Raw genomic sequence first — 20,390 nt, 5'->3', positions numbered from 1 at the left:
ATGGAGGAGGTAGGTACAGGAAATACATTAAAGAGACATCACAAAAATATATTTGAAAAAAAGAGAGTAGCCAGGAGATGGCTGATCAGGATAGTGCCACTGGCATAGATATTTCAAAATTGCCACTACAGAGTCACAGGAAAGTTATTGTGACAACTTTGGTCAAAACAACCAATGTCATTGAATGAAACAGCTCACCTTTTTCTGCCGGTCTTGGCTGGGCTCCCCCGGAGCTAACTCACCAATCAGGAGAGGCTTCAGAAATTTACGGACAAAGATAAGGTCTGGGTGGAAAGCCTGAAACGCATCCTGAAAAAAACCACAAGTGATGATGCACATGAGCCTGTGAGTGGAAATCTTTCGACGTGGTGATTTTGTTGTGTCCATCAAGGCAAGGGATGTTAGTGCTGAAGAGCGGAACAATTTGTCAGTCGTTACCCAGTGTCAGCATCAAATAGTGCCAGGTGAGGTACAGCACAGGTTAGGTACAGTGTAAAGCTCCCTCTGCACTGCCCCAACAATGTGCGTCAGCTACAAACTCTGCAGAGCGCTGCCTACTGCAACAGCATGGCATGTCCAAGTCTTCGTGATGGTACTCTGAAAATACCAATATTGTGCCAGATAGTGCCAAAATAAAGGGCAGTTTTCATCACCAATAACTGCACTGAAACTGTCCAAACTCATTTCACACACGATCCTCATACAGGAGATGAAGCCATAGTGCCACCCAAACTGCTGTCATTCTGGTTTTATTAATGATCTTTTCGTTTGCCCTGGGCCATTAAATGGCCCTCTTCCCAGCAAAGCAAGGTTCCAATCATGGGTGTTCCCAAAGATATTTTTAATGATTTAATGAGCTTTCAGTTATGTGCCTGCCTGCACTATGGAAGTCTCTCTCTGTCTTACCTCCTCTCTCCTCACCTTCAAAAGCCTCCTATTTGGCTATGCCTTTGGTTATTTCCCCTAACTTTTCTCCTGACTGCTGCTCAGCGTCTGTTGTTCCCCAGGCTTGACTGCCAGGAAGTACCTGGGACCTTTAAAAGATTTTAAATAAAAGTGCAAGTTGCTGTTGTGATGTCCATGGTCAATCCTCAGGCCGTCATCCCATCCTTTCCCTTTCCTGTACACTTCAGATTCTTTAGCAGCCATTTTCGCAGGGGTACTGCGGGTGTAGCAATGAGCAAGCAAAGTGGTCACCATATCTAAATATGAGAAGGATGTCGAGGACAACAGAACTGCTCAAAGTGGGTCATCAGCAGTACTGGTCAAAAATAGTTGACTTAATCTGGTGGTTAATTTTGAGGGACTTCAGTCCTGCATTCCCTATGAGCTGAGATGAGATGAGCACACAATTTAATTTAACATACATTGGAGTAGTAGCTGATGGGAACCTGCTCCGCTCCTCCAGCAGTAAGAGCCCAAGAATCCGGAGGAAATATGACACTAAGAATCGCACTTTACTGTAAAATAAAATGCAACCTAAAGCAGTCAATGAGATGGCACGGCTAGGAGATAGTGCGAACTGGTGCTCTCCCAATCTTTCAGTACAGTTGTACAGCAGGTAAATGGCAACTGACACCAGATGGTTGAGAGGTAGGGGTTAGAACTATTAAAAAAAAAGGCCAACTTGCGGGTTGGTCAACTAGTGGGTTCTATCATAGTTAAGCTCGGCAATTACCATCAAAAGGGAAATGCATTGTCTGCATGTGCAAAACTTGTTTAGTTAAAAGTAGCCCCATGTCTTAACCCCATAACACCACCTCTTAATGGACTGGTGCTCAATTTCTCACACCACCTACTTGCCTGAGTGATGACATTCAATTAATGCTGACAGGTCAATAAATAGATTGAGGCTTCCCACTTTCACTTCAGTTAAGATTTGTTAATGAGTACCAGAGGGCGGTGACGTTATCCCCCAGTCTAACCCCCTGTACTGATCCTTCATCCTCTTTCTGTGGACTGGATTTTAACCCAGGTCTCAAAGGTAAACAGCCAGTGTGCTAAACCACTGCATCTCCCAGTCTGCCAGAGAGAGGAAAATTCATTCCTTTTGGGCTGGATTTGATCTCAACTTTTACAGGCATTGTTATCTTAACTACACAACCCAGTTTCTTATTAGAAAGAGACCTTCTTCCCCTCCACTGAGCTGAATGAAGGACCCACGTGAAATACGAATCCATTTTTCTTTTTTAAATGTTGCTATGTATTTCCAGCATCTTCTATGGCCGGGAATTTCCTTGGAGTTTCTGCCATTCTGCTGCCATAACTGCACCGGAAGTGCGGCGGAAACCCCGTTTACACACCACGAAGTTGCGGCAGCAGAGCGGGAGCATCAGTGAGGAAATTCCGGCCTTTTTTTTATTCCAGCATTCGTGGTTTTTCTTTGAAATCTGTATAAAAGTTAAAAGTACAGCACCAGCGAGATGTAAGTTCAACTCCTCCACATTGGCTAGTTTGAGATACACCATCATACCATGACATCCCAAATATGACAATTGCTCAGGTCTAATAACTATACACAGTATAGCAATATATGGGATACCATATTGTGATATCCTGAGTATTGTATCAGCTTGATCCACATTGTTTTAGGATCATAAATCCAGTTTGTCATTGACAGGAGTCCACAAGATAAAACTGACCAGATTCTGGCATAAATTAACTGTTACATTCAGTGTCACCACAAATACGGATGGTGTGAGAAAATGTCACCCTGATACAGTAGAAAGGTGTTCTCCTTAACTTCAGATTAAGTTCTGATAAAGGATCTACACCTGGAACATTAACTTATCTGTTCTCTCCACAGATGTCGACTGATCCTCTCAAGTGTTTTCAGCATTTTCTGTTTTTGTTTTAGGCTAACTAACTCCTTGCCTCCTCAATCTTCCTCTTCCCCTATAATGCACGGGCTTTTGATATCCAAGCCTGACATCACCGCTTCTTCATTTGCCTTGTCTATTCTCCTCTTTCCAACCTTCGCGGTATCCTCTATTGTGGGCCTTTGTCCTTCACTAAACAATCGTGAAGAGAAGAGAGAGGAACTGACTGAAATGTTACATCCATTTCCCCTCCCTCACAAACCTGGAATGTTCCGTCTGAATAACAGTCCTTCCACCAGCTAAGCACATGGTCCTGGCATCATCCTTTATTCCCGTGTCAAATACAATCAGCCTCTTGTTGCTGTAACCCAGTGACCTACAACCAGCAGCCAAGTGGCTGTAATGTACATCTTGTACTGTGGCACAGGAATTTTAAAATTCTCTATTTGTCTCCCTCCTTCCCCACAGTGAATTAGGCACTTCTACTCTGTACACTTAGATCAGCTCGCTCATTTGTTTCTGAATTATTTTTATGGGTATTTAAAACATTTCTCATCCATTCTTTCCAAGTTTTATGTTCTGCATTATGTAACTACAGAGGCTCCAGGCCAAGTGCCTGATGTACCATCACAGGCTCCAGAGCTCAGAGCTCTGTACCAACTGACCGCGAGTAATGGTTCACTCATGAGTGGCAGGTCAGTCAGAGCCACTTGGACGCAATTTGTTACGTTCACCCTGTGCCCAGCTGGATTCTGTTCGGGATAATATTAACAGAGATACATTTGTTAGAAATGGCTTATGGTGAGACTCTACAATGGTCAGTACTCTTACTCCACAGTCACAGCTTGGCAACCGTTGGGTTTGGATGCCCTCAGTATGTGGGCAATAGTCAGACTCTCCAACTCAGTGATCATAGTTCAGGCTGATCATGTCTGCCAGTGGGAATCATTGGATAATGACTAGAAGCAGGAATCCTGATTGATTTTCCCCTCTGAGGCCAATTGCAGTGCTCCTGCCAATGCCTTGACTGGGATTTGCTGACTCAGTACAGACGATGAACAAACCTGTATGATTTGACTGCTCTCTCCCTTAACCAGCTGATCCATGGAGAGAGTCTGGATTTACTTCTGAATACTAGCAGATCACCTATGACATGATAAGTCAGAGGATTTGCTGTTTTAGAAGGACAGGAGTATTATACCACATAAACACATATGTATTATTTGATTGCAAAGGCCACAACATAGAATCAATCAGCACAGAAGGAGGCCATTTGGCCCATTGTGTCTGTGCTATCCAATTAGTCCCACTCCCCTGCTCTTTCCCCATAGCCTTGCAATTTTCTCCTTTACAAGTATATATCCAATTCCTTTTTGAAAGTTATACCTGGGCCGGTGTCAGAAGCGGTGGGGGAGGTCCCTAGCTCGGTCAACGCAGCTCCAGTGGACATACTGCCGAGGAGGAACATTTAAGCCCAAAGTATCCACTTGGGGGCCCTAGTAAATATCAGTAACCACACTCCAGGCCTCTGCCTACCTGTGGGTAAAGTTACAGGAGATCTCGCAGTGACAACAAATGAAGCTCTCAACCCTGATGTGCCTCAGTGTTACTGGATATGTTCACACGGTAGAATCTGCTGTAAATTGGTAAAGATCTAATTGCTGTAAATGGGGGCATCCCGAGTTAAATTACAGACTCATTTCTCTTAGGAACATCCTGATGTCAGGGAGAGGGTATTGTTTCTGTACAGATTGACAGGTGGTTGTAAGTCGCTGGCTCCTCACCCTCAACACGCCCCCCTACCCCCACCACCTCCCCATCCAAAAACAAAATCAGAAAAACTAGCAAGAAATTACTTTCTTTCTCTTTTACTTAAGATTGTTTTACATCTGTTACAAAGTGCAATACTTTTAATTGTGACGAACTCAAAAAATTTATATATACACTAGCAGATCTCCAGTGAAGTTGCTCACAGTAAGTTGGACGATATGGTATTTTATAACAACAGGAGAATGACATCATGTAGCGCACAATGTATTATTCTGCTGCTAAAATACAGGTATATTTAACCTGGTTTATTCTTTTAAAACCACAACGTCTAGTCGCTGTAACTAGGCACATCTAGAAGATAATTCCTGTTATGCACATGCAGAGATCATTAAAGACAAATGCTTGGCATTTTTTGATACCTTGCTTTTAGAAATGTATAAAGCACTAACAGTCACCAGAGAACAAAGTGTGATGCCCAAAGTGCCTCAGACACATCTCAATACTTTTATACTGGCAGATCTCTCGTGGCAATGCTCATGGTTGTTGTTTTAGAAAGGACATTATACCATATAATGCACAACGTATTATTCTGCTGCTGAAATGTAGCTGCGTGCAACTTAGTGTGCACCTTTAAGGTTACAAAGTTTAATTACTTTGCATTTTTCAAATCAATTAGGTTAGACAAGCTTCTACCTTTATTTTTAACTTTGACTCCTGAAATCAAATTAAAGGCATTTTCTGTGCCTTCTTCCGATCAACTAAAGGCCAAATGACCTCAGTATGGTGTTGCTCACAGTGAGTTAGTGGTTACGCTGTGCAAATACAGGTGCTGGAATGCAGGCGAGGGACACCTGGCCAACAAAAGCATTAGGAAAGACATTTGAGAGAGATTCGCTCAGAGTGAGTAAAGTATTTTTGATTCAATCAACTTTCCCAGGAACTATTTTTTTTGTGTGATGGACACTTTGCATGTGTGACAAACATACACTAGAACAAATAAATACATACATAGTATCCATTGCTTGAATTTCCTGTGCATCATCACACTCCTGTATCACACTTCTATGTCATATTCAATTATAAGCAAATTTCTTCCAACTGATGGAGAAATTTGCATATTTTCTCCCCGATACAGTCATATTCCACGAGGACTGTGCGGTGGTCATTCCTACCAATACTGTCATGGACAGATGCATTTGCGACAGGTAGATTGGTGAGAACGAGGTCAAGTAAGTTTTCCCCTCGTGTTGGTTCGCTCACCACCTGCCACAGGCCCAGTCTGGCAGCTATGTCCTTCAGGACTCGGCCAGCTCGGTCAATAGTGGTGCTACCGAGCCACTCATGGTGATGGACATTGAAGTCCCCCACCCAGAGTACACTCTGTGCCCTTGCTAACCTCAGTGCTTCCTCCAAGTGGTGTTCAACATGGAGGAGGACTGATTCATCAGCTGAGGGAGGACGGTAGGTGGTAATCAGCAGGAGGTTTCCTTGCCCACGTTTGACCTGATGCCATGAGATTTCATGGGGTCCCGAGTCAATGTTGAGGACTCCCAGGGCCACCCCCTCCTGACTGTACATCACTGTACCACCACCTCTGGTGGGTCTGTCCTGCCGGTGGGACAGGACATAGCCGGGGATGGTGATGGAAGAGTCTGGGACATTGGCTGAAAGGTATGATTCTGTGAGTATGGCTATTTCAGGCTGTTGCTTGACTAGTCTGTGGGACAGCTCTCCCAATTTTGGCACCATTTTATGTGAGTTGGTTGTGTTGGCAGGATAGTTCTGAGGTTTGGGGTCAAGGTCATGAGACACAGGTGGGAGGCACTGGCAGTGACAGGGTAATGCAGCATTGAGAAATTAGTTTCTTAGTATGGGAGTATTGGGAAGGGTGTTGCAGCTGACAAAAGCACAGCGATAGGGCTTTCTAGGGATGGGTTGGCAGTGATGGGTTGGGCATTAGTGCTCAGTGTGGGAGCATGAGAGGCCGCAGGTGGAAGTGGATAGCAGGGAGAAAGATGCTTGTAGTCAGGGCAGAGAGAAAGAGAAAATGAGAAAGAAAAGAGAAAAAGCTTAAGAGAGAGAGAGAGAGAAAACAACACAAAAAGAGTTAGAGATTATGAATGAAGCACAGAGAGGTATTTCCAGCAAGAGGGAATTTTTTCATGAGCAATGCCAGAGGAGATCAACCATATTAGAACATATTGTGTGTTACAAGGTATAATGTTCCGGTCATTAAAAACAGCAAAGCCCACTCACTGTGAGCAGCACTACGAGGCATCTACTAATAAAAATATGTACTTGATTATTTGTAACTGCAGTTTATGAAATTGACCTTACACTGACCTCATTCCATTTGAACCCACAGTCTGCACTATTAATGGCTTAGAGATAACAAAGGCCTTACATTCTATCATTGATTATTTGCTTCAGATGAGAATAAGCTGACACACAATTTTACAGATCATTATCCCTGAGGATATTCTAATGAAGCATGTGTCAGATAGATTAAGCTTTACATACATTGAGGAGACAACCCCACTAACCGGAACTGTTTTGAAGTGAGAATTTCACTTTCCTACCTGCATGAGGCTGTTTGGTGCTGATAGTAAGTGAAGGCCAACAGACAGGGACACAAGACTGGGTAAGGCACTTATCCCCAGGTATGTTCTAGTGCCCGATATACAGGCCTAGGAGCAAATCATCTCATCCTCCCAGCCAGAGAAGGTGTATAGCAAAGGGAGACAGCAAGAGATGGATTAAATTCAAGATAGGGAGGAAGAGCCTGGGATAACAAAACAGAGAAAGATCCAGGGACAGAGCATGCAAATAGCTTGACTGGAGACAGTGAGGCAGGTCTAGGACAAGACAGTGAGAATGGAAGCAACTTAAAGATAACACTGATTGGATGGACAGAGAATGGGAGAGGAGATAAAACAGTTATTAAGGGAAAGGTGTGTTTACTTTTCTTCGAATTTAAACCTTAAATATACATGAAAAGTATTAAAGCACTGAATATACAGGGAGGAAAAAAATCACTGATGGCATTTGATGAAGGTTTCTGGATGCAGCAAGCAGTTAGGAAAGCAAATGGTATGTTGGCCTTCACTGCAAGAGGATTTGAGTACAGGTGCAAGGATGGGTCTTACTGCAGTTATACAGGGCCTTGGTGAGACCACACCTGGAGTATTGTGTGCAGTTTTGGTCTCCTTACCTAAGAAGGGATATACTTGCCATAGAGGGAGTGCAGCAAAGGTTCACCAGACTGATTCCTGGGATGGCAGGACTGTCGTATGAGGAGAGATTAGGTCGACTCGGCCTGTATTCACTCGAGTTTAGAAGAACGAGAGGCGATCTCATTGAAACATATAAAATTCTGATAGGGCTAGTCAGACGGGATGCAGGGAGGATGTTTCCCCGGCTGGGGGGTCCAGAACGAGGGGTCACAGTCTCAGGATACAGGGTAGGACATTTAGGACTGAGATGAGGAGAAATTTCTTCACTCAGAGGGTGGTGAACCTGTGGAATTCTCTACCACAGAAGACTGTGGAGGCCAAGTCACTGAGTATATTTAAGAAGGAGCTAGATAGATTTCTAGACACAAAAGGCATCGAGGGGTATGGGGAGAGAGCGGGAATATGGTATTGAGATAGAGGATCAGCCATGATCATATTGAATGGAGGAGCAGGCTCAAAGGGCCGAATGATCTACTCGTGCTCCTATTCTCTATGTTTCTATGGATGGGCCGAGAACAGAGAGAGGGACATCCACTAAGGCGTGACATGGGCCATCAGGACAGTGGCAGACTGCAAAGATTTCCAGCCAGGCAGCAAGTGGCGAGATTTCAGCAAAAGCTGTGGAAAAGAGTCGGATCCGAAGCCAGAGCCTCAAGGGCCAACGGTGCACCGAGGGATTGGCTGAATGGCAGTGGGGGTGGGAATACTGGGCACAGGCCCCAGGAGGGGACGAAGAGGATGGAGATAAGAAGTCAGGTCGGCAGAAAGTCAGAGAACGTCCCAATGCGAAAGAGAAGGTGGCTGGTTTAGTTGGGAGTGAGGGGGAATTGTGAAGTGAACAGGACAGCAGTCAGCAGGACCTAAACAACCAAAAATTCAGCAAGCAGAAGGGGAGTCGGAAGGCTGTATGGCAGGAAGAGCCTAAAAAATATGAAAAATTTAAAATTTAAGTGTTAAAAAAAGTCAAACTTACCTGAAGAGAAAACAACATGGCAGACTGAGTCTCTAATAATGTATAAAAACAGCTACAAAGTCCCCATATTGTGCCATTACGTGACAAGTTTACATAGGACTTTTTCCATCATAAATGTGGACATAAACATTTATAATGAAAAAAAGTTGACTTAAAAGTATGAAAGTATAGCATTAGACTTAGAGGTGACATGATAGAGGTGTTTAAAATAACGAAAGGGCTGGATTGTGTGCCTACAGATAGATTATTTCATTTAGCAGATTGGGCCGGTCCAGGGGTCATGCACTTATACTATGCAAGAGTAAGAATAGGCTAGGTATTAGGCGGTTCTTCTTTTCCCAGAGAGTAGTTAACCATTGGAATACGTTGCTGGCTGGTGCAGTGTGCGCTGACTCTCTGCATGCCTTCAAGAGGGAGCTGGATTAGTTATAGGCAAGGGCAGAGATTGCATCATGTAGAAGGCGAGTGATTTAACAGTTAATATACACATGGTCAATATGGTCTCCTGGACTGGTTTCAATCACCTGAGGAGGCCGGAGAGAAATTTCTTCCCTCTTTTTGGTCCTGTTTTACTTATTCTGTTTTTTTGCCTCTCCCAGGAGATTACATGGCTGTTGGGGAAGGAGGGTCGGGGGGCAGGAAGTGTTCAGGCATCGTGAGCGTGGGGCAGGCTTGATGGATGAGCAGGTCTTTTCCTGCCCGTCATTTTCATATTCATATGTTCATATGTAATATTTTTCATATATCGATTTACAGAATAACTTGTCTAATGTTTTCCTCTCTTTACAGTTCTTTCTTTGAAGCTTGATTCAATTTCAATCAAATTAATTAATATTTTAATTTGGACTCAGTCATTATTTAATGATTAATTGGTGCTAAATAACCAAATCCTTTGACAAGAACAGCATGAAACTGATCTCAATTAATTAATTACGAGAAAGTTCAGTTTCAACATGTGCTACGAAGCCAATAAGATGATCACGGTGGAAACTGTTATAAAATCATAGAATGATAGAAAGGTTACAGCGGGGAAGGAGGCCATTCGGCCCATCGAGTCAATGCCAGCTCTATGCAAGAGCAATCCAGCTAATCCCACTCCCTGCCCTATCCCTGTAGCCCTGCAAGTTTTTTTCTTTCATGTACTTATCCAATTCAATTTTGAAAGCCATGATTAAATCTGCCTCAACCACCCTCGGGCACTGCATTCCAGATCCTAACCACTCGCTGCATAAAAAAGTTTTTCCTCATGTCACCTTTGGTTCTTTTGCCAATCACCTTCAATCTACGCCCTCTGGTTCTTAACCCTTCCACCAATGGGAACAGTTTCTCTCTATCTATTTTGTCTCGACCCTTCATGATTTTGAATACCTCCATCAAATCTCCTCTCAACCTTCTCTGTTCCAAGGAGAACAATCCCAGCCTCTCCAGTCTATCCATGTAACTAAAGTCCCTCATCCCTGGAATTATTCTAGTAAATCTCCTCTGCACCCTCTCTAAGGCCTTCACATCTTTCCTAAAGTGCAGTACCCAGAACTGGGCACAATACTCCAGTTGTGGTCGAACCATAGTTTTATAAAGGTTCATCATGACTTCCTTGATTTTGTACTCCATGCCTCTATTTATAAAGCCCAATATCCCGTATGCTTTTTTAACCACTTTCTCAATCTGCCCTGCCACTTTCAACGATTTGTGCACATATACCCCCAGATCTCTCTGTTCCTGTACCCTTTTTAGAATACTGCCCTCTAGTTTATATTGCCTCTCCTCGTTCCTCCTAGCAAAATGTATCACTTAGCATTTTTCTGCATTAAATTTCATCTGCCACGTGTCCGTCCATTCCACCAGCCTATCTATATCCTCTTGAAGTCTATCACTAGCCGCCTCACTGTACACTACACGTCCAAATTTTGTGTCATCTGCAAATTTGGAAATTGTGCCCTGTACACCCAAGTCCAAGTCATTAATATATATCAAGAAAAGCAGTGATCCCAGTACCAACCCCTAGGGAACACAACTGTACACTTCCCTCCAATCCGAAAAACATCTGTTCACCACTACTCTGCTTCCTGTCACTTAGCCAATGTTGTATCCATGTTGCTATTTCCCCCCTTTATTCCATGTGCTTCATTCTTGATGACAAGCCTATTATGTGGCACTTTATCAAATGCCCTTTGAAAGTCCATATACACCACATCAACCCTCTCTATTACCTCATCAAAAAACTCTGTTTCAAATTAGTTAAACATGATTTAACAAATCCGTGCTGGCTTTCCCTAATCAATCCACACTTGTCCAAGTGACTGCTAATTCTGTCCTGGATTATGGTTTCTAAAAGTTTCCCCACCACTGAGGTTAAACTGACTAGCCTATATTTGCTGGGTTTATCCTTACACCCTTTTCTGAACAAGGGTGTAACATTTGCAATTCTCCAGTCCTCTGGCACCACCCCTGTATCTACGGATGTTTGGAAGATTATGGCCAGTACCTCCACAATTTCCACCCTTACTTCCCTCAGCAACCTAGGATGCATCCCATCCGGACCGGGTGACTTATCTACTTTAAGTACAGCTGGTCTTTATAGTACCTGTTGTTTATCAATTATTAGCCCATCCAGTATCTCAACTACATCTTCCTTTACTGAGACTCTGACAGCATCTTCTTCCTTGGTAAAGACAGATGCAAAGTACTCATTTAGTAGCTTGGCCATGCCTTCTGCCTCCATGAGTAGATCTCCCTTTTGGTCCCTAATCAGCCACACCCCTCCTCTTATTACCCATTTACTGTTTACATGCCTATAGAAAACTTTTGGATTCCCCTTTATGTTGGCCGCCAGTCTATTCTCATACTCTCTCTTTGCCCCTCTTATTTCCTTTTTCACTGCTCCTCTGAACTTCCTATATTTAGCCTGGTTCTCAGTTACCTGAGTGAGAGCTCACATACAATATAAGTTCAGCGATCCACGTACTGCTGACTACACATATTTATTGCTTGTAAGACATTAGTTATTACACCATCTTTTGTCACGCTTGAAAAAAATTGAATATACAATATATATGTGAATTTCGTAATCTAATTTGATTTTCAGTTTATCAACTAATTCCTTGCTGATGTAATCTGATTTTATCATTGCACAAGCTTGTGCAGTAGAACCAGATTTTAAAGCCACATTCATTAGAAACTGTACAAGTTTAAGTCCATGTTATAAATGGAGATCTGAAGCTCTCAAGCTGATGACTGGTGAAATTCAATTTAATAGTTTATGAGGGAATATATACCATCTACCACACTGTTTGTCCATTACACTCCAGATGTCACACTGTTACACAAACCATACAACAAAAAAAAGAAAGCCAGTAACTTAATACCAGGTGCTTCTGACTTACAGTCTGAAACTTAAGCATTTTCCAATTTGGACAGCTTTCTTCACCAAGCAATTCAAATCTAATTGGCTTGTGGGGCAGTTTACATAACAATTAGATATTATGTTCTTAAAGGGACACAGCACTACCAGAATACACTGTGCATTATATAACACTTCTATTCTTATAAAATAGTGTATCCTTCAATTTACCGTGAGCAACATCACAGGAGATCCACTATAATTATTTAAAAGGCCAATGTTCTCCCCACCCCAATGATCTCTTAGCAATTTTTCAACAAGTTTGTAACAGATAAAAATAAGTAACATATGTCTCGACTGTATCAATTATCTGATTAGGTGAGTGTAGGTGATTAGGCTCAGTTATGTAGCTTTTGGTTTGGAGTACGAACATTAATGCTAAATTCTCCTGAAAGGAAAAAGCCTAATCATCTGGAGCCTCCTACTCCTCCTTTCTCTGCTTCCCTTCTGTTGCTGTGACCCAGCTGCCGAAGAGCAAACTCTACTCACTTGGGGCTCATTAGTGCGCCCAGAGGATTCGGTGTGAGGAAGCCTCACCATGTGGCATTTCTGTATCGCGCTGATATTCGATGCACAAAATGACTGGTTACTTTTCTCAAGTCCACCCCTTAATTATCGGTTGAATTGGCACTTTCTTCCTTGGGCAGCAACACCATTAGTTAAAGTGAAAAGAGATCTTCCAGACTGCTCAGCTGATAAAAGCTGCACGTAGCTGACCCAGACGGACCAGAAAAGGTCCAGGTTCAAGTTCCTGGTCTTCACTGAATTACCCGATCTCAGATAGGGTCGCAGTTGGGACGTTACAATTGGTCTCAGTACCCCTCAGCTTGGGAGAGAGAGAAAAAAAAAATCAACCAGGGGTCTCTCTCGATTATTATAGAAACATAGGAACAGGAGTAGGCCATTCAGCCCCTTGAGCCTGTTCCACCATTCAATTAGATCATGGCTGATCTGTACCTCGACTCCATTTACCTGCCTTTGTTCCCTTACCTAACAAAAACCTAGTGATGTCAGTCTTGAAAATGCAATTGACCCAGCACCCACAGCCTTTTGGGAGAGTTCCAGATTTCCACTACCTTTTGTGTGAAAAATTGCTTCCCAATTTCACCCCTGAATGGCCTAGTTCTAATTTTAACATTATGCCCCTTGTTCTGGATTCCTCCGCCAGAGAAAACATTTTAAATACCTTGATTAGATCACCGCTCAACCTTCTAAACTCAAAGGAATACAAGCCAAGCTTATGCAACCTGTCTTCATAATTTATCCCTTTACGTCCTGGGTTCATTAAGGTAAATCTGCACAGTACCCCTTCCAAGGCCAATATTTCCTTCTTGAGGTTCAGTGCCCAAAACTGAACACGGTACTCCCAGATGTGACCTGGCCAAGACACTGTACAACTGAAGTATAACTTCCTCACTTTGAATTCCAATCCAGCAACACCCTCCACCTCCAACCAACACCCTCCACCACCACCCACTGCAAAATGTGCACATCAGTCAAGGACAGAAGCTGACTGCATGAAATTGCATACAGATACTCTTGTTAAGATACTTTTACATTTGGCACTTCTGTAGTTCAGATTGCAAGAGAGTAAGGACAGAACAAAGCTTGACTGGAATGCCCTCCACAGTTGAATAGCTTGTTGACACTCACAGTCTGTGCTCACCCATGAAGATTAGCTACTTGCTTGAGAAACGATATCCAAATGCCTTCAGAAAAGGATGAGAGAAAAGGGCAGCAGGGAGTCAGGAACTAAATTGCAAAACTTTAAGTTTGCAGTTACTAAACCAAATGTAGTGGGGTGTGGGTGGGGGGGATTTGTCTTCAGTTTTATCTGTTATTCTCCTGAAAATGCTCATCTATACTTGGACATAGTTGCACAGGAACTGGTCGGCCCCAAAAATCTCATCCATGTGGCCATTCTTTATACACAAATCCAGACTGTGATATTGTCAAGCTATTTTGCCTTGGAGAGCATCACATCAGGGGGCAATTCTGTCCTTACCTGCCATCCACATAAGTGCACTTTCCAGGAGAAGTCACTGTACAGCTATCAGGACAAGGAACCTTGATTTGATCTTTTTTCCCTCCCTAACCCAGGAGACACAGAGGCCAATTGCAGCATCCCTATCGCTGCCTCAGCTGCAATGAGCTACCTCAGCACAGGACAGAGAGGATGGGATGTGTTAATTCAGCACAGACTAAGGTTTGAACCCAGGACCTTTCAGTTCTCGGTGCCTTTGTATCATATTGATCTATTGGTAGAGCTTTTAAATTGTTATTTCCCCCCACAGCACATTCATAACTGGATAATTCAACCATCAGACATCATTGGGCACATTGTTGGCCATATATGGGTGTACGATTGCACAAAAATTTGAATTCAAACTGGACATCAAAGCAATTCAAACAGTGTCCCATCTTCTACAAGGCATCATTTTGCAACGAATCTCTTTAATCTGCTGGAAAGTCTGCCGAATCTATATTCATTACAATTCATTTAAAGATTCAAAGTGATTTTTGAAGCATGTAGAAAATAGGTGATATAGTTGATTAGAACATTCTCCTTTAACCTCTCCAATCTGGGTTCAAATCTACTGCAGAATCATGGGATGAAATTCTGCTCAGTCTGCTGGTTGTAAGGGTCCAATGTGTAATGAGTTTGGGGCAGTCCCTAATGGGCATGGACACATAGTGCAAAACTATCCATGATTCAGCCCTTATTGGCACTTCCGCGAGAAGAGGCTGCAAGGATGGCTGACAATAAAATGGAAATATCGCACTGGTATACTAGAGTGGTCTTTTGAGATTGAAGCTCGATATGTTATTGGAGCAGAGCAGAGGTGCTTTACTCTAAGCTAAGAGCGCTTGACGAACAATAAAAAGGCAGCTTTACTCTACATCTAACCCATGCTGTTTCTGAGCTGGGAGTATAGTAAAAACACCTTATGATAAGGTTCTATCCACAGTATCAAGAGAACTCATGTCAGAGGCAGCAGGATTTATCCTGGGGTGAACAGACATCACAGCATACTTGTAACAACATTTAAACAGATCAGTTTATCAGAAGAATGGTGCATCTGAGCTCCTGTGATGACTCATTATGTAAATCCACCACTAAACATGGGACTGAACCATACAGAGTACAACGTCCCAGGTTCAATTCCAAGATTAGAGTGTGTTGGATGATCTCAGCCTTGGCTCAGGAGCCAGAAATCAGCCTGGGTTGCAAATCCTAACCAATATCCTGCATCCTGCTGGAGAGTCCATTCGCTTTGATGTTGTGCGAGGACATAAGCTGTATCGTCCCCCACAATTGAATGGCCCAGTGACACTCATAGTCTAAGCTCACATCAAGAATGGCTATTTGACTAGCACCATTGGAACAGTACACCAGCAAAATGTCGACACTTTCGGGAGAGATGGGGAGAGAATTGGAAAAAATGGAAAGTCCTGGATATCTGCAATCGATTCTGAATGAGAATAGATGTTAATATATTGTAGCATTAATTTATTAATTTGAACTGCAGTCCAATTAAGTAGTATTTATAAGATCACTGTGACTGAATAAGTCAAATTCTGTTTTTATTAAATGGGATTCCAGGATTTTTAGCAGTGTTTTGGGGATTGCCTTCTATAGCAGCATTCATTTATAATACCGCCCACTGATTTGTGGTGACTGAATAAATCAATTTTTATTACATGGTATTACTGAATTTTCCAAGACTACTATGGAGATTTTGGGAATTATAATCCACGAATCCATCCAGTTTTTTCTTGTGAAAACCACAATCAGTGGCTTTAGTAATTATGATTAATCATTTTTCAAAAAAAAACTCTTCACCCCATATATAACTCAGAAGAATTGTGCTTCTCTAATTTTCCCCAGTAGCCTCAGCAATTTAGTAATTCATATGTTGACCTCGCCTGGAGTATTTTTGATGGGCAGCTCCCAGGTTCAGAGGGTGGTATCCCTCCAACAACGATAGCCCAGATTCAGCTGACCGATAGTAACTTCGGATCCCTGAACTCAAGTAACCTTGGCCCTCAGCCAAGAAACTCGTGTTTCTTCCGTACCTTAAATCAAGAATTGTTGTTTTAAAAAAAAAAGTGCGAGACAATCTGCGTCGACAAGATGTTTAGGGAAAAGCCTATGGTATCGCGATTATAAAAAGAATATCAATAAATATTCTCAAACTCAAATGATGAATTGACTTTCAGGAGGGATGGGGAAGAGAATTGGAAAAGTCCTGGATATCTGCAAGCGATTCGGAATGAGTATAGATGTTAATATATTGTATATACAGCACAGAAAATGTCTCACTCGATCACTGGAATGCATTTTACTTTACATGCATGCAGCATCTCTGTAATGTAAGAAAAGTTGACAATGGTTAGATTTGATTTAATTTTTTTTTGAAAAGGAGATCTCCTTACCGTTGCATCCTCTCCGGCATAGTGACTGATAACCCGTATCCCTCCCGGGTGTTTTAGGGCCCAGTTAGTGATGTTATATACTTCCCTATCAATCACAAGCCACTTGTCCGTCTTGCTATTGTGCTTCTGAATCTCTTCCCAAGTGTAAAGGGCTATTTTTTTCTCGCATCCTCCCTCCTCTTCTCCTTTCTCTCCTCCTTTTCCCATCCTGTCCTCACTCTTTCCTTCACGTTCTTTTCTTCTCTCTTTCTCTCCCTCTACCTGCCCTCTTTGCTTTAGCAGTTCATCTTATATTTCGAGCCCGCCCAGCAACATCCGACAAGAATTAACCATTAATACGATGCTGTATCCGAGGAGATCAGCAGAGTTTTTGCACCAATCAAGTCGCTGTGTCACAGCCCTCGTTTGCAGGCATTGGTTCAATTCTGATCTTTCGAACCAGTTGGGGGCTGATACTTCTGTAAGAGCTTTCAAGTAAACCTCACTCCAGTGAGATTGCGGCCAAATCTGCTCGGTAAAGCTCCTTTCCCGAATAGGACACATTGCCAGCCCTCTCAATTCAGTTTCTTCTCTTCCTTCTTTGACTCACAGCACTGAATCTGGACACTCAGTAACTCCTCCCAGCCAGTATCCCGTGTTACTGACTGTATCTCCATTGATAGTCATCCGGCTCCCTGGCACTGTCAAATCCGCTCATTCCTCCCCAACCAGCACCCTGTGTTACAAACTATAATTTCATTTATGCTAATCCATCTCCCTCACACTGAGGCTCAGAAACTCCTCCCTGCCTGCACTATTCTCCATTGACCGATGTGAATCCAGCTCTTTATTGGGCTCAGTAACATCTAGCAAGCTCGCTGCTGGATGCTGCAGAATCAGAGATGAAACAAGAAGATTGTTGATCAAAATTCCTTTGAACTTGTTGATATTTTGATGAGGAGAAAGACTTCCTTTGTAAGGAAACTGGGATCCATTTAGTATTTGATAGTTTTCCAATTTTTAATAGAGTGAAACAAAACTGTACCCATATTAAGATCTAATGGCTTGCACTTATAGAGCACCTTATATATCTCAGCATTTCACATTCAATGCATTACTTTGAAGTGCAGTGATCACCTTCATCTAGGTTCACAAACATCATCCCACATAAGAAAGAGAGATGACCAGTTTGTCTGTTTTTGGTGGGTGTTGGTTGAGGGCAAAATGTTGGCACCTGTTCCCTGCTCTGCTTCAAATGTACCATCTGAACCAGTTGGGGACCTGGTTTAATGTCTTGTCCACAGGGCATCACCTTAGGAGATGCAGCACTCCCTTTGTACAGCACTGGGGTTTCAGCCTAGAAGGTGTTCTGATCAACTGGTGAATAAACAAATGACGCAGTCGTCTGTGCATTAAAACGGTTCAATTCATGGGTTAATAATATCCAGGGAGTTCTGCTTATGTAAGGAGTGGGAAGAGAAAATCTTAGCAGTACAAAATGCTAAAAATATCGAGTAATAAGCTGCTGTTAAGTGTCAGACATAGTAACAGAGTAATTGCAGCATAGACTGATCACAATGTTAGGCAGGGACAGAGGATAGGAGGGGAGAGAGAGGCTGATGGCAGAGAGGGAGAGAGGAGGGAGGGTAACAAAGTGGGATGGGCATGAGGGCGAGGGCGTGAGGGGAGGGAGTGGTGAGAAGGAGAAAGGGTGGTTTTGGGTGATAATGGAACTGTATGCAAAGGGCTAATAGGGCACTAGCAGGGATTTATGCAGCTCAAATTAAGTGATTTAATGAAGTTTGTTAATGTAATACTGCCAGTGATTTGTTACATTGTAGTAGTGTCAATTCTCAGCTCCTGGCTGTTAAGCACCATAATATAACCTTTCAGCCATCGTATCTTAAAACAACTAATCAAAGTTGCGATTGTCTTTTGAACGGATGGTTCTCTATTAAAGAGATAAGGATAGTCAGGGATACAAGCAAGTCTGTTTGTTGACTTGACACAGAAGGGGCACATAGTGTTAGTTAATCAAGGTGAAGCCTGCGTGGGAATGTGGAAAGGCTGCTAGGGACAGACAAGACGATGCCAACAGCTCTGGGAATCAGCAGATTCCCAAGGCCAAATAGTTATATCAGAGATGAAAAGCATGTGCTGAGTGATAAGGTAATTAATGTTTATTGGTACCGATTGCAAGAACACCAAAGCGTTAATTTAGCAAAAGGCACCATCGGCTCAGACAAATGTAATAAACTTAATGGAAGCCTGAAAACAAAGGGGAGTCGCAGCCAGATCCGTCACATGGTAGTGATAAGGAAGGGTATATAGGGAGAGAGTCAGCACCTAGACAGGGAGCTACAGTGTATCTTCCACAGAAGAAAGAAACCTTGGTTGGGGTGGTTCCCAGGGCCGCGATAATCACTGTGTCCTGATTGGTAAGGTTGCCTCATAGTGGAATGTTCCTATGCTGCTATGGTCCATGTTGCTACTTTGCCGGTATACTTGAAGTCTGCCACAAATAAAAGCTTAAATTGATTTTAAGATGTATGTAGTCATGTCTGATTCAACAGGCCTGAACCCAAATTATATTTAGAGACAAGGCAGATCATTCGTTAACAGATGGGAGGGAGGAGAGAGGAGAGGGAGGGAGACAGAGGAAGTGGTGGAGGAGGTGAGCGGGAGAGATGAGAAAGGTGTAACAGATTCGGGTGTGACACCAAATGGTAATCAATGTCTCATTTATTAACAGTAAAATATGTAAAAGTATAAAATATTCGACAACAAAGATCAAATCAATATTACCCCGTTTGATCTCTGGGCAGAGTTTGTAACTGGCTACGTGGTTGTTTCAAGTTTTCCGACAGTGAGGTAGCCTGCTGATAGTCAAGTGTTCTTCTGACAGTTGGGTGGTCTTTGATGATTTCTCTGCCCTGAGCTCAAAAGACGTTGGGTTTTTTTGCTCCCCCCTGGGGGCAGGAACCTCACACCATATTTTTTTTAATTTTTTTTTATTCGTTCATGGGATGTGGGCGTCGCTGGCAAGGCCGGCATTTATTGCCCATCCCTAATTGCCCTCGAGAAGGTGGTGGTGAGCCGCCTTCTTGAACCGCTGCAGTCCGTGTGGTGAAGGTTCTCCCACAGTGCTGTTAGGAAGGGAGTTCCAGGATTTTGACCCAGCGACAATGAAGGAATGGCGATATATTTCCAAGTCGGGATGGTGTGTGACTTGGAGGGGAACGTGCAGGTGGTGTTGTTCCCATGCGCCTGCTGCCCTTGTCCTTCTAGGTGGTAGAGGTCGCGGGTTTGGGAGGTGCTGTCGAAGAAGCCTTGGAGAGTTGCTGCAGTGCATCCTGTGGATGGTGCACACTGCGGCCACTGTGCGCCGGTGGTGAAGGGAGTGAATGTTTAGTGTGGTGGATGGGGTGCCAATCAAGCGGGCTGCTTTATCTTGGATGGTGTCGAGCTTCTTGAGTGTTGTTGGAGCTGCACTCATCCAGGCAAGTGGAGAGTATTCCATCACACTCTTGACTTGTGCCTTGTAGATGGTGGAAAGGCTTTGGGGAGTCAGGAGGTGAGTCACTCGCCGCAGAATACCCAGCCTCTGACCTGCTCTCGTAGCCACAGTATTTATATGGCTGGTCCAGTTAAGTTTCTGGTCAATGGTGACCCCCAGGATGTTGATGGTGGGGGATTCGGCGATGGTAATGCCGTTGAATGTCAAGGGGAGGTGGTTAGACTCTCTCTTGTTGGAGATGGTCATTGCCTGGCACTTATCT

General features: G+C 43.2%; 2 protein-coding genes across 2 annotated transcripts in view; one reads left to right on the top strand and one right to left on the bottom strand.

Annotated features, from left to right (window-relative positions):
- The window catches only part of fads2 (fatty acid desaturase 2), a 49,972-nt gene extending 33,032 nt beyond the window's left edge, over positions 1 to 16,940 (bottom strand). The window contains exons 1-2 of the mRNA XM_067993799.1: positions 16,633 to 16,940; positions 199 to 309 (exon numbers count right to left, since the gene is read on the bottom strand). Coding sequence (XP_067849900.1) covers positions 199 to 309; positions 16,633 to 16,839 — 318 coding nt within the window. The 5' untranslated portion in view covers positions 16,840 to 16,940. The remainder of the gene's footprint in view (positions 1 to 198; positions 310 to 16,632) is intronic.
- The window catches only part of tmem258 (transmembrane protein 258), a 93,829-nt gene continuing 89,768 nt past the window's right edge, over positions 16,330 to 20,390 (top strand). The window contains exon 1 of the mRNA XM_067993802.1: positions 16,330 to 16,333. Within this exon, the coding sequence (XP_067849903.1) occupies positions 16,331 to 16,333 (3 nt within the window). The 5' untranslated portion in view covers position 16,330. The remainder of the gene's footprint in view (positions 16,334 to 20,390) is intronic.

The sequence above is a fragment of the Heptranchias perlo genome, chromosome 12, assembly GCF_035084215.1.
Source record: "Heptranchias perlo isolate sHepPer1 chromosome 12, sHepPer1.hap1, whole genome shotgun sequence".
Lineage (NCBI taxonomy): Eukaryota > Metazoa > Chordata > Chondrichthyes > Hexanchiformes > Hexanchidae > Heptranchias > Heptranchias perlo.
Note: the sequence above shows the minus strand (reverse complement) of the source record. Positions and strands in the feature narration are given on the sequence as shown.